Source organism: Pleurodeles waltl, chromosome 1_2, assembly GCF_031143425.1.
Source record: "Pleurodeles waltl isolate 20211129_DDA chromosome 1_2, aPleWal1.hap1.20221129, whole genome shotgun sequence".
Lineage (NCBI taxonomy): Eukaryota > Metazoa > Chordata > Amphibia > Caudata > Salamandridae > Pleurodeles > Pleurodeles waltl.
In genome coordinates, this window is record NC_090437.1 from 979923691 (window position 1) to 979938404 (window position 14714).

The following is a 14714-nucleotide window of genomic DNA, read 5'->3' on the forward strand; positions in this document are numbered from 1 at the left end:
GAACAGGTTGACAAAGGCACCACCGCCGTTCAGGTGCGTAGAGGCCACGCCAAAGAAGTGATTGCTTGTATATATAATATATATACATACACACATATATATGTGTGTGTTTGTGTTTCTACATATGTATATGTATTTATAAAATGGCACATGGATAAATAGATGGTCCAGTTGTGCCTGGTTATTTGTACACACCAACACACCATGCTATTTTTTGTACATCATCTCATGTTTGCGATGTTCATGCTATAAAAACATTGTTCGCTATAAAGCACTCTCCTTATCCTTTGAATGTGGTATTCGCAGTATCAAATGAGTAAATGAATAAATAAAGCTTAATATAATATGCACTCAAAAGAATGTGAATGTTTTAGGATTAAATTGCGAAAGTGGATTACACGTATGCATGAAATGTATGCCAGTAATGGACTGGGTCTACCCTCGGTGTCAGAGAGAGTATTATATTGTTGATCTACAGTTCCATCAATTGCATCTGAAACAGAAGATATTTACAAAACAGGAATAAATCACCTTTGTGTTAGCCTTTTTTATTATGCTTAGGGTTGTTCTTGACACGGCTTAAAATATGAGCTCCCATCTCTGGAGCACTGAGTGAAACTGCCTCAAATTAGAAGTTATCTTAATTCTTCAAATTGATATATGTTTTATCATGCCTAATATCTCAATGAACATGTGTGAATGAAAATAAAATACATACATATTTATTACAGACAGTTATAAATATAAAATCTAAATTGCAGCATAATTTAACAGTAGTTTGTTGAAAACAGTTGCAGCCTGGTTTAAATAAATCTAGCCACCCTTTGATTGTCTTTATAAAACATTTGTTGCAAGAAAAAGACATAATGAACGGCTTATTACCCATTTTTCTTCAATTTATCTGGGGTGGTGAAGCACCTGCCGCACCCCTATTTCCAGCGCCACTAGCTTTGCTTGTTTTCTGATAGTGCAGAGCTGGGTAGAACTATTATTGGAACTATTCTTACATCAGGCCATTAAACTGTAGTGCCTACAGAGAACATTGCCATCTCACAGTGAAAATGCACAGATACATTCTTACCCGTAGGGGTTAGGATCTGGCCCCCGGTTTGGGTGGCCTTTCACCGCCCACCTTGAAACAAGGGAGACCTCGCCGAACACCCAGTAAGTGAGGAAGAGGAGGCTGCCGTAGGCTGCCGCAGAGAGGAGCCATCTTGGCCTAGAATCAGCTTCAGCCGTGGGCTTGCTGTCGGGTTCAATTTCCTCCTGGGGCTTCCTGTCTGTGAAAACCCAGATCTGTACATAAATACGGACTGTACATCATTTGTAATACAATGTCCTTCTTACTGTAAACATTTGCAGAAGAGAAAGCTTTTAAAAGCATACGTCTTTTATGCAAATATGCTGAAATGATTTATTATTCGTAATGAAAGTCGATACTTTATCAGCTATGTTACAACATGAGCCATTTCCTGAATTAAACTCCAAGAATAATTTCGCAGGTTTGACTCAAACGAACAAGAGAGTCTCTGGATTCAGGTCTGGCTTGGCTTTACTGGCAAAGCCAATTGGTCTTTGTGTAATGTGACAACGTATGCAGCGCCATTGCAAAAATATTGTTGTTTCAATGCAATAGTCTTTTAAAGACAGACCTACTGGCTTCACTAATGAGCAATTGTTGGTGGTGGTATTAGTGATTTTGTACTGTTGGTGTGCAGTGTGTTTTGATTGTGTACTTGTGGTTGTGGTGCTGGTGGTGATATTATTAGTGGGGGAAATGGCAGTGGTACTGGTAAGGTGGTGGTCAGATCCTTGGTGGTATTAGTGTTGGCTGTAACATTGGTACTGGTGGTGGTAGCAATAGTGGTGGTGATGTTGGTGGTGGTTTGTATTAGTGTTATTGTTAGCAGTACTCATGATGGTGTTGTAGGTATTGGTGCCTGTTCAGTTGGCAGGGTTGGTATTGGTGATGTGGTTTCAGAGGTGGTTGTGGCGGTGGTGATATTTGTATTAAATGTGGGGTTGGTCATAGTGGTGGTATCAGATAGTGTGCTATGGTATTGGTGTTGGTTAGTAGGACATGTTGGGTTCATGCTTGCACCTTAACCAAGACAAAATCATTCATAAATGCCTGCCGCAGTAAAAATAAAACATCGATTTTTGTATGCAATGCACATAGCAGATAAAGAATTCAATGTGGCAAAATGTGCAATGGTTGAGTATACTTTTCAGATGTAACATATTCCCTTATGTATTGAAATCAGCCACTCCAAAGGTGGCAGAATGATACATGAAACAATAACTAACATGATGATGAAAGAAAAGTAGAACTCTCAGCTGAGCCCCATGTGATTTTCAATGCCCCAAACCAATAGCTGAAGCAGGCTGATCCAAAAAAGCCAATGGTTGAAGGGGACTAAGCCAAAACCCACTCTTCGTATTTTGTAAGCAATAAGTGGTTTTGTCAACCCAGACCTAAAAAAAAATCTGTTGCAGAACTGCAGCACGTTTCATGATGTTTTAAAATGAGTATTGGACTTCTAACAATGAGGCACGGTATAAAACATTGCCAACTAAAAGCAAGTCCTATAGAGAGAAAATAACAACATGAAATCACAACATGAATTCAGAAACAGAAAGAATGATTTGTAATAGTATTGTTTTTATTTAACAAAATATTTTTGGATATGTTTATTAAATAGGCATGATAAAAACGCCAGTGCGAAATTTAGAAATTAATTATAGCGATAAAGAAGTTTATAACTAAACCAAAAGACTCATATAACCTACACATTTTTAACCAAGTGCTATCATAACTTGACTCTGCATGGGCATTTGCTTCGTCCAGTTATCCTTTGGCTGTGATTTGCCCCAACTTTTAAATTTGTTTAATAATACTGTATTCATCATTTTGTCTAGAGGTTTTCCGAACTGCACTGTGTGTGAATCTTTTTAGTACAGTTTGCAGTGGCACTATGACCTTCATTTCTAGATTTTCTCTTCCACTGTCTGTGCGTTGGGTGGTACTTTCCTCTGGCATGTAAACTCCCAACCACTACTTTTCCCCTGTGCACATGTTTACATTGATGTGTTTTGCTTCGTAAGATTTAGGTGTACACCTGATTTTTGCAGCCTGCCTCTGAGCTTACACTAATGCATAACTATTGTTCTGGAGACATGTCCTTAAACAATAGGCACACCACACCCACAGGGTCATTTCTGATGTCAAGAACCGCGTTTAACATTTAGGCCAAAAACACCTGTCAGATTTTTATTTATTTAATTGTTTGGTGTGAAACTAGCTTGTCACATTCCCGTCACTTCAGATCCAGGTGTTGATTCTAAAACATCGTGAGGCCTTAAAAAACTGCAGTGGACAATTTTTTTAGTTGGTTGATGAGCTCCCTTATGTTGATAATAGAATGGGCCAATACACAATGCAGACTATCCTTGGAGGGGCAAGGTCCCTTCTTGAAGGGCGGTCTTATGAGGCCATGGTATGAGGTAAAGGGTTCAATGTCTTTCAGTCATTTTCCTAAACATATTTTAGTACAATATGCTTTCCAAAACATGTTTGAGAATAGCCTATTTTTTTCTCTGTTATTCATTATTTTCGTCTACATTTTTGTAATTTGTTATGTATGTCGACCTTCCTTTAACCTCTTTTTTAATTTCCTTGTTGTACAGTTTCTGTGTTCATAAATATTTTTTCTCTGTACAGTCATACCACAGTATGTCCATCTACCATGCCATACACATATTATGGGACCTTTTCTTGAGTACAAGTCAATCAGAGGTTGCTGGACCACAAAGGTCGTTTACCACTAATATGCTAGTGTACTCCAACTGTATGGCCAAGACTTATAGTTCTTGACTCTCACAGCAAAGGCTTACATAAGCGCGTAATGTAGGTTATACACACAGAACACAGGTAACACAATGGTAACAGTAATAAGGTCACCACTCTAGTTAAACATAACATACTACTCGCACAAATAGGAAAGACAGTGAAAACTAGAAGCCTCTAGTACTTTCCTAGCAACAAATAGGACACCATGCGGACTCCTAGGTTAAGAGTGACCTTTGATTTAACATTGACCTACAGCCACTGTTATCCAATGGAAAGCGTTCAGACCATTGTATACCTCGGTGGTACAATGGTGCAAAAACTTGTGAAAGGATTTCACACTTAAACAGCACAAATCACCGTTTTGCGAAGACACACTGAAAGGGTGGAGGTTCACAGCGCTACACTTGAAATACTAGTAATATGTTTTGGTTGTACCTATACACTGATTTAGCTTTGTTGTTGGTGATTACATTTGTATTAGATTTCGATACATCTGCTACACCACCTTGCCTAGACCATCCAAGGACGACCCCCCAAAGAACGAAGTTCCACCACAAGCCTGGAAAACAAAATGATCCTCTTTATGTTACTTTGGAGATGTAAGTAAGCTTGAGTCCTATAAGCAGTACCAAGTGTGGGGCCACAATACAATACTCTTTCGTCCATCAGTGCATCAGCCACAGGGCTAATAGTTGGGAGCATAGTTGGTGAGGATGCCACTACTTTGTGAATACCCCTTAAAGGTGATAGTTCAGCAGCCTGTATCTTTACACTCATCAGTTATGGTCAAGGGTTTGGGGTGATCGGTGCACCCTCCAGGAGTGCCAACACACAGCTGGAGACAGGGGTGGTACTGAAGTTTAACTGAGGGTCCCAATGACAATATCTCTGGAACTACTTGGGTTAGAATATACATTCAAATGGCCCCGGAAGCAGGATTGCAGCATCTTTATATCCCAAGTGGCTCCCGCGGCCAGGAAGGAGAGTCAAGGAAACGTCAAGTGCTTGAGACAACTAGACGGCATTACACAGGACCTCTACAGCATAAGAAGGATCAGGACTAAAGCATACACACTCTCAGTACTGTTGTGAAAGGGATGAGCTTCCCCTGCATCCTTGATAATGTTGTACTGGTGCTCTCTGATAAGCAGGCTCAAGTGGATGACATGTCTCCTGGGAAGGCGCAGTCGACTGGGCTGCCCCACGTAGATCCTTGGCAGCAGCTGGCCTCTGTCCTTCAATAGTGATTGGTCACTAACCCTTGCAGTTGTTGTCCAGCAAACTGCCTGCAGACAGACCTTCCTCCCTGCACAGTTCAGAAACAGAAACATTTCCAGAGTCTTTCCTGGATATCACCCAAATCCAGGTTGGAAGGATGGCAACAATTTGAAGTTCCACTGATGGAGCTCATTTAACCTAAGCTACCTCCTTGGTCATAGAGAACATTTGTAAGATCTTTCTGATCACAGGCTCAGGTAAAGATGGGTAATGGCCTCGGACAGAAGACCAAAGTCATAAAGAATGCAGATCATGAAGGAACTAAGAACGGGCTGGGTAGGCTCACTCTAACAGGACTGCAGCAAGCTACATAGGACCGGTGGGCTCCCTTCCCGCATCCACAAATACTAATAGATACAGGGAGAGAGACAGCAGAATGTGTACACGCAGGCTTCCATGTCTGAAACGGGCACACTGCAGCCTACCATAAAGCAAACAACCAACTTGAGGTGCACATACAGGTGGAGTGCAATGGAATACATCAGTCACCATGCCAGGCTCAGGTGTGAACCCACACAGATACCCACATATGTAACCTTGCTCAACACATGTCCCAGATATGAGGTAGAAAGAGTAATCTGGGGTCAGATGTAGGAACATTCTGAATTGCGACCCGCAAATTGCGAGTCAGAGCGACACACAATTTGCGACTCGCAATTTGGAACGTTGGATGGTGTCCCTGACACCATCTGCGACTTGCAAGGGGGTCGCAAAGGCCCACCTCATGAATAATCATGAGGTGGGTCGCAATTTGCGACCCCCTTGCGAGTGGCGGCCCTCACAGGGATGGTAGCCTGCTGCGGACAGCAGACCATCATGTCTGTGATTGCTTTTTAATAAAGCAGTTTTTTTTTTTGTAATGCAGCCCGTTTTTCTTAAAGGAAAACGAGATGCGTTACAAAAACGAAAAATGAAACGTTTCAGTTTCATTTTTTCAGAGCAGGCAGTGGTCCTTAGGACCACTGCCTGCTCTGCTCTGAAAAAATGTTTGCAGGGCCATTCACAACGGCCCATTACAAAAGGGTGCAAACTGCGATTGGTTTGCGACCGCGTTCGCGGTCACAAAGCAATCCTGCATTGTATTGCGACTCGCAATTAGGAAGGGAACCCCCTTTCCTAATTGCAACTCGCAAACCCGTTTTGCAATTCGGTAACCAGGTTACTGAATCGCAAAACGGGGTTTGTACATTGCAAAGTGCTTTTTGCACATCGCAAACAGCTAAATTTACTGTTTGCGACGTGCAAAAAGCTTTGTATATCTGGCCCCTAGTTCGGAGAGACTGCACTGACACTTAACAGAGAGCGCCCACAAAGCTATCCTTTCCTAGGTGTATAGGCACATAGCCATGTGACACTCCAGTGAAGAGCGCTATCACTGTCAGTCTCGCCTAAACTAAGTTGAGAGGATGGTAATCACGTTAAAAAAAGGAGGTGTTACTTAGGGGCGCACCTCTGATGGGGCAAACCAACTTAAAATAAGTCACCACAGTGAGCATGCAGGATTGTTAGGATCATTCGGGGAAAACAAGCACTGTGCTAGCCTCAGTCACACACGGGCTGGCAGGCACAGCCCCGACAGCACTTAGAGCATTGTGATCCCAACACACATCATTTCCAATACATACAATTTCTAATGAGTCTACTTCAAACTTATCAATATTTTATCAATTACTTCACTTTTTGAATTTCTTCTTTATTTTCTATTTTGTAAATTGTAAAGAAATGATGTCACAGACCATTAAAACATGCCTTAGAACAATGTCACAGTTTACTTGGCTGATATTTAATACATCTCACTTGCAATCCTGCGTTGCACAATTTCCAAAACATTGTTAAATTTGATCCAAGATATTTTGTTTAGCAAAAAAGAAATTAACCAAAAAAAATTCGAGGTTAAGGTTGAAGTAAACATGGATTTGGAAAAGAAAGTTTAGCAAGAGGCTTTTAGGGAAATAATTATCTCACACTCTTCCAGGCAAATAGCTGTCTGAAAGACTTGGCTTCGGGTTCTTTCGAAAGCAGCAGAGTTGGTTGATAGCTTAGAACTTGCATTCAAATGTGATAATGTTTTGAAACCAAAAATGCGTATTGTTTGGCCACCATGTCTCTTCTGCTTGAATATGGATTGGGCGAGCACGATCGCTTTGCCGGATCTCAAGTTATGGCGGGAATTGCTATCAGCATCTTTGTAAATGCCGGGCTATGAACCAACCTGCTTTGAAAACTGTGCAGATGATGATGAAGCAGAAAATGAAGGTTTTCATTTATTAGTGCTTAAACGTAGTGTGAAATAATCATGTGTGACTTTAACCGAACTAATAAAGATTGTACGGGGACAAAATGTGCCCTCAGAGTAGTTTGCCAACATTTATAAGCGTGCTTTATATAACGTGGTGTATTAGAATTGCACTAATCCGACATAATCGTAAACGTGTGCTATGATTTGCTTGTTTGAAATGTTTTAGCTTAGCATAACTTTAGTTGCCTGGTCTCACGGTTTAGATGCTCGTATTTTTCCAGTGTGCTATTAAACGTGTATTTTTGCTTGAAGCTGTACTTTTCCACTGAGATCGTTCACATGCTTATCTTAAAGTTTCGTGCCAGCTTGGCATTTTTTTCTTTACTCCAAGGTCAATCTGCAGGTGCGGACAATGGAAGCTCTGAAAGTGAGTTAATTGGTATAAAATGTTGCAACTTGCGTACCCATCTCCAAGGATAATGTATGCTTAAGTAAAAGCTTGAGAACTGTTGTTTTTGATTGGACAATTTGAAGCTAACCTATGAACCCTCCAATGGAAGACCCTACTGGATTTGAACTGTTGTCTATAAAAACCAGGTGCACGAGAAGAAAGTAGCTATTGCCAACTATTGCAGCTATTACCAGCTCGATACCCGCCATTTTGCAGACTTCGTAGCTATTATGGCCCACCTTGCTGCGACGCCATTTTGAAAGAGACTTTGATGCTTTCTCTAATCGAGAGAAAGAGACTTTAAATGATTCTTGCCCTAGAGACTTTAACTTTGATCCCCTTGCATGAAGTAGTAGTTTTACCTTGCCGCCGTGAGGCAATTGCCCCGTCCACCCCTGCCCCTTTGCCCCGTCCCATGCTGATCGAAACGGTACCCATGCTGATCGAGAAACGGTACCTGTGAGACGAAGACTTCCTTGTATGCTGATCGTAATTGGTAAATATGAAAGGAAATTGTACAATTGCATTGTGTTTCTTTTAGGTAACCAACTGCTGATTTTTTACAAGATCCCTAGTTAGGAGTTTTTCTAAATTAATGTTGCTAAATTGTTTTGCATGAAGTCCCACATGCCGATGCTAATTTGAGGTTAGATGAGGATTCCTTCTGTTGCACGATGCAATTTGAGACCTTGTTATGCTGACTAAATGTATGCAATTAGCTCGTTACAGATCATAGTATTAGTGATTTGCATTGCTATCATCGAATGCCTTGTTATTCAAATGCTGCATAGATTGCATTTGTTTCGCCGCTATGGACAGCTATTAATGTTCATTTATGTTTATCATTTGGTGTTGAGACACACTTATATTGTGCTAGCTTTGTTAATATAGGGAAATAAATTCACTAACTTTGAATAAACTGGTGTGGTTATTCCTGGGTGAAAGGTCAGGGTTCGCCGAAATGTATTCTGGACTAATTGTCAAGTGTTATGTTGATCAGGGTATTGCTTATGTTCGCTATTGATTATTGATTTAATGAAATTGGCTGATTAAGGGTGTCGTGGGTCCCACTTAGCCAAAAGATTCATCGGCCTAAAAGAGCGTCCAAATACAGGTAAATTATTAGTACGGAACGCTCTATCAGTAGATGGTAGCAGAGGACGGTTACGCCTTTTGGGACCCCTTACTCTTAAAGTACATGGTGTTGAATTAACGGTTTCGACTTTTGACACTCCACTCGAGAAGTTGAATTAGATTTTTCTTGGGTAAAATAGATTGACAGAATGATGATGGGCTAGGTCCACCGTGACTTTCCCGGGATCTCGGAGCTTGCGAATGAAGAGAATGGAGGTGTGGAATCGGCGTTGGCGGTACTAGCGATGGTATGAGTGAAATTAGGGTTTTGCGCTTGCACAGCTTATTGCCGCAGGTTGGGTGAAAAGGTTGCGAGGAATTTTTTTTCTTTTTAGAGGATAGCGGAGGTGCGACTCCGAGTGTAGAAGTAGAGAAGTCGTCGAACTTCATAGAAATAGCGGAGGTGCGACTCCGAGTGTGAGAGTAGGGAAGTCGTCGAACCTCATGTGCGTGTGGCGCTTTGTGCATAAAAAGGTCCACGTGGTTGTTGTTGTTGAGACGGGCCCTGCGAGGTCAAGAGACTCCGGAGTATGTTGATTTATGTTGTGGTCTGGGCGGTTTAGTAGGTTGATCGGGCGTGGTCAACGAGTCGGTACGTGTGTTAAGGGAGTGAAAGGAACTTCGACTTCGGGCTTTGACAAGATTCTAAGTGCACTAGAATAGATCATTGACAAGTTGAGAGCGATCTGCGGGTCAGATTTGCTTGCGAACGTGGGGACCGAGAAAGATGGAATAACTGCCGAGGCTAGTGAAAAATCCCTAAGGTCCTGAAGCGATTGTGTTACCCTTCCTGTAGTAAACCGACAGATCTGTTTTATTTTTTGGTAGCTCGCGATACATGCAAGAAGTTGTTACGAGAGGAGCTGAGTGAAGGAGGACTAGCCGCGAGGCTTTGTCAGCCGCAGTGTGTGTGAGTGTGACGTCACTAGGAGCCGCGCCGGGATAGGTTGGTTGCAGAGAAGGGTCGCGCACGGATTGGACGCAGTCCGTGGGGCTCGATTGGAAGGGGAAAGGCAAGCGAAGAGTATTCCGGGAATTAAAGTCACCTATTGATTACAAATTTTGTGAAATAAAAGACGAGAAAATGAAATTTTTTAAAGCATTAAGGAGTGCGATGAAGGGAGAGTCTTACATTAAAGCGAGCGTAGGAGAAGAGACGCCACCCGAAGGTACACCAGCTTACATTGTAATGGAGGAAAAAGGGGTAGCTCCGTGCCTTTGGTTAAAGCAATGGCACAAGCTGACAGAGAAACATGGGAGCGTAGCGTTCCCGATTCATGGGACATTCAATATAAGGATACTAGAGAATTTGAGATTCACGATGTACGACATGAAGGTACCTCCAAGGCCAGCACAGTTTGAGGCTCTAGCGATTTGGGAACTGATGGCTAGACAGCAACAGCAAAATAAGTTCGAGAGCAGGATAAGAAAGGTAGAAAAGACACTAGCGGACGCTAGGTGGGATAATGCACAGAAGGTGTGGAGGTCAGATGTACTGCAGGGGATAAAATTGTTTCCCGCAATTACTAAGGAAGAAGAGGAGACAGGTAAGAAAGCTACCTGTAAGACAAACAGGAGGTGTTCCAAGGATAGAGAGGACGAGGAAAAGTTGAGAAGGGAAGAGGAGTTAGAGGATGAGGAGTTAATCATGCAATTGCTGAACGACCGTCCACCACCTTATGCAGAGAGTGGACAAGGTCCAAGTACCAGATCTGCCCCTCCGTCATTGGTACAGAACGGTGAAAGTCAGAGTTCAGGAGCATCATCGGGATCTAAGGACCCGAGTCTACTGTTCACCCCGCAGATACCGCAGGTTAGGAGAATATATCCAGATGTCCCCATGTTGAAACCAGCAGAAAATTATCAGCCGCAGATGCCAGGGTACTACAGCAGTGACAACGGTGCAGGAATGATTCTAGATCCAACCGTAAGGGGAGTACAGAATGGTCACAACCCGACATTGGCACAAGTTGAATCAACTCAGTTTCTGATGCCTCAAAAGCAGATGCAGGGGGGAAATGCACATGCTCAGATGACGGGGAGTCAGATGGGCATGCCGGCAATGATGACCCATAGTGTGGGAATGAACATGCCTCAGAACATGGGAAATGGACAAAACCCAGATGCGATATCGCTACCCATTACTGTAGGTCCACCGGTACCTCTGTACAGTCAGCCTAACTTAGGTATGAGCGGTCAGGGATCAATGCTGCAGAATGGGACAGAAAGGAGGTGCATAGAAAACACTCCAGGGATAACTCCGATAGCGGCTCAGCCAACTGGACCCGGATCCTTGATGGAGTTTAGTCCCATATGTGCTCAGTCAACAGTGGTGAGGTCGAGTCCCCCACTGATGATACCGCTGTCATCGAATACTGAAAAGTTGCCGCAACCATCAATGGCAGTCGATGTGAATGCTACACTGATGGGGTTGAATGCACAACAGCTAACACAGTGGTTCAACAGTCTGAATTCCACACAAAGTTCAGCCAGTGGGAAGGGAGAAGACTATCTGAATAGGGTCAGGTTGAACATGGAAGCACAAGAATTGGTGGAAGGGACTATGGGTGTGAATAGGTTAGAGTCCTACTCGGAAGAAGAGCTGAGATATTTATGTCCAAGGATTACGAAGGAAGTGAATAAGGTACATAAAAGCTTGCAGGAAATAGCTGACAAAACCGGGGTGGATATAGACAAGACAAAACACTTGAGCAGGAGCTATAGGTTGGATTTCGGGACCACAGATTTTGAACACATGAGGTCAGCAGGCATGAAGGCGCACCTTAGAGAATTGCTGCAGAGTGTACAAGTGTGGAGGTGTTTAGACAAGTGGGAAAGCAGGTGGGTAAAGAGAAAGGAGAAGAGGAGGGACAGTGCTACAGAGCTCAACGAGAAAAGACCACAGAGTAGCGAGGCAGTAACCATGTTACCAATGAGGGAGACAGCAGGGGGAAAATTAATACATGTACCATGGCACAGAAGCGACATTCAGTCATTTACGGATGATTTTCCCAAACTGAGAGAGAAACCGATTGAATGGTACCAACAGACTGATAGGTTTGTGAAGCTTGCAAAATGTCTCTGGGAAGACCTGAACACCCTCTTTGAGATTGTGGTTCCGGCAGATTTGTGGGAGGATTGCAAAAGAGCTGTAGGTTGGCCGACAAGTGAACCAGAGAGAGACAGGGATACGGGTGCACCATCACCTATGGTGATGAGCTTGTACTACAAGGTGATTGAGCATTTGAAGACGAAGGTTGCCGCGAAAAATGTGGATTGGCAGAAGATCGATCGAACTGCCCAAGAGGCTAAAGAGTCGATTCATAGTTACTATGAGAGGTTGTTGAAGGCGTTTAAGAACTACAGTGGCACGGAAACAATAGAGGCGAAGGACATGCTTCATTTTGTGTTTAGATTTGTGGAAGGGCTGAGACCAGAGATAAGCCAGATGATAAAGTCGCATTTGATTTGTTGGCAGTCGAAACCGATTGATGAGGTGTTGAATTATGCGAAATACTGTAGCGACGAAATTGAAGTGAAACAGAAAAGGTTGAAAGAGAAGGTGATGATGATGCAACTTAAAGCAGCCCAGACAGGTCTGCAAGGTTTGCAAGGGATGCAAGGGTTCCAACAGCAGGTACCGCAGCCGCAGTTGCAGGGAAATATGATGTTTCAGCCACAGGCCAGAGGCAGAGGCAGAGGAGGTTTTGTGAATAATGGTCCGGATTTGAACACTGTTGTGACTGGTGTGCAGGCAATGAAGAAGGTGATGCCGTGTCACGTGTGCGGAATTGTCGGTCATTGGAAACGCGAGTGCCCGATGGTGGTGCAGGAAGGTGCAGGTGCAGGTGTTGGTCAGCAAAACAATGATGTCAATGCATTTCAGACAATGAGGGGACCGAAAATGAGAGGTCCAAACCCAAATTTTCAGACCGAAAATCAGTTGCAGGGATTACAACCTATGCAGCCGCAGCAGATGCAGATGCCCCGTATGCAGATGACGCAAATGCAGCCAATGCAACAGCAGTTACCCATGGTACCTAATCAGCAAATGCAAATACCTTTGGCACCAATGAGTCAGCAGCAAGTGATGGTTCCTCCACAGGTCTCGGGTCAGGTAATGAGTACAAATGGCACAGTACAACAGTTCCCACTACACAGTGAGAGTGGAATAAACAATGTATGGGAGAGTGAAAGTTCAGAAGAAGAAGGAGATTGTGTGCTTGCAGCATCCTTGGAAGTTGATCAAAAGGGTCCGTACGTAGAGGGAAGAGTAATGGGTCATCGTGTTTCATTCTTGGTTGACACAGGAGCCACACGTTCAACTGTTAAGAGCAGTGAAGTACCAAATTTGCCACTCTCAGGGAGGACAGTTCAAGTGGTGGGAGTAGCAAATAGGCACCTGACGAACCCATTAACAGATCCAGTACCAGTCAGCATCGGTAACTATCAAGGGGTGCATCAGTTTGTGGTATGTGACTCAAGCCCGATAGCACTGTTAGGGAGAGACTTGTTGTGCAAATTGGGTTGTTCGATTATGTGTTCGAACGAGGGAATAACAATCCAGACGAGCAGTGATGGGGAAGAAGAGGACAGTGTAGAGGGGGATGAGATGGAAACTGTCGATGAAGAGTATCCTCTGATTTGTCTTTTCCCGATGATAACTGAAGAAGATATTCCAGCTGAATTACGGGAAACAGTCGGAAAGGAAGTGTGGGATATGACAGGGAAAGAGGTGGGATTGATGAAAGGAGTGGAACCAGTGAAAGTGACTGTAAAGCCCAATGCAATCTTTCCCCAGACCCCACAATACCACATGGCACAAGATACCCTCATGAAAGTTGCCCAACTTATTGACGAATTTGTAAAACAGGGGGTACTGAAAGAAGTGTTAAGCAGTCCATGTAATTCACCAATAATGGGACTAATAAAGCCAAGTGGAAAGGTCCGACTAGTGCAGGACTTGAGGAAAATAAATGACATCATAGTTAAGTGTTGCCCTGTCGTACCAAATCCAGCTGTGATAATGTTTCAAGTCCCTTGCGATGCCGAATGGTTCTCAGTCATCGACTTGTCACAAGCATTCTTTTCTGTGCCTCTTCATGAGGACAGCCAATTCCTCTTTTGTTTCAAATTCCTAGACAGAGTGTACAGTTGGTGTCGAATTCCTCAAGGGTTCTCTGAGTCACCGTCCATCTTCAATCAGATTTTAAAGAAAGATTTGGAAGCATTAGAATTGCCGTTCGAGTCAACCCTAGTACAGTACATTGATGACTTACTGGTTGCATCAAAGACAGAAAGTGGCTGCACAGCCGATACCATTGCCCTACTGAACCATTTGGGAAGGAATGGACACAAGGTGTCTCCTTCAAAGTTGCAGTTCTGTCAGAAGAAAGTGAAATACTTGGGTCACCAAATAGAGAAAGGGTCACGGAGAATAATGAAGGAAAGAATTACAAGTGTACTTCAAATGAGTCCACCCAAGACAAGGAGGGAGGTGAGGAAGTTTTTGGGAATGGTGGGCTACTGTCGCCAGTGGATTCCCAACTTCTCGACTCTAGCAAAGCCTTTACTGAAACTGACCCAGAAGGATGCCTTGGATCAAATTGAGCTGAAAGGAGATGAGATGGATGCTTTTATTGAACTAAAGGAATGCATGTGCAGGGCTCCAGCTTTAGGTATGCCTGATTACACAAAGCCTTTCACATTGTTTTGTCATGAACGTGATGCATGTTCTTTGTCTGTCTTGACTCAAGCCCATG

The 14714-nt window shown here is 43.2% G+C and overlaps 1 protein-coding gene across 1 annotated transcript in view; it reads right to left on the minus strand.

Annotated features, from left to right (window-relative positions):
* Positions 1–14714, minus strand: part of CWH43 (cell wall biogenesis 43 C-terminal homolog) — a 460620-nt gene that overhangs the window by 300512 nt on the left and 145394 nt on the right. The window contains exon 5 of the mRNA XM_069201483.1: positions 1082–1280. Coding sequence (XP_069057584.1) covers positions 1082–1280 — 199 coding nt within the window. The remainder of the gene's footprint in view (positions 1–1081; positions 1281–14714) is intronic.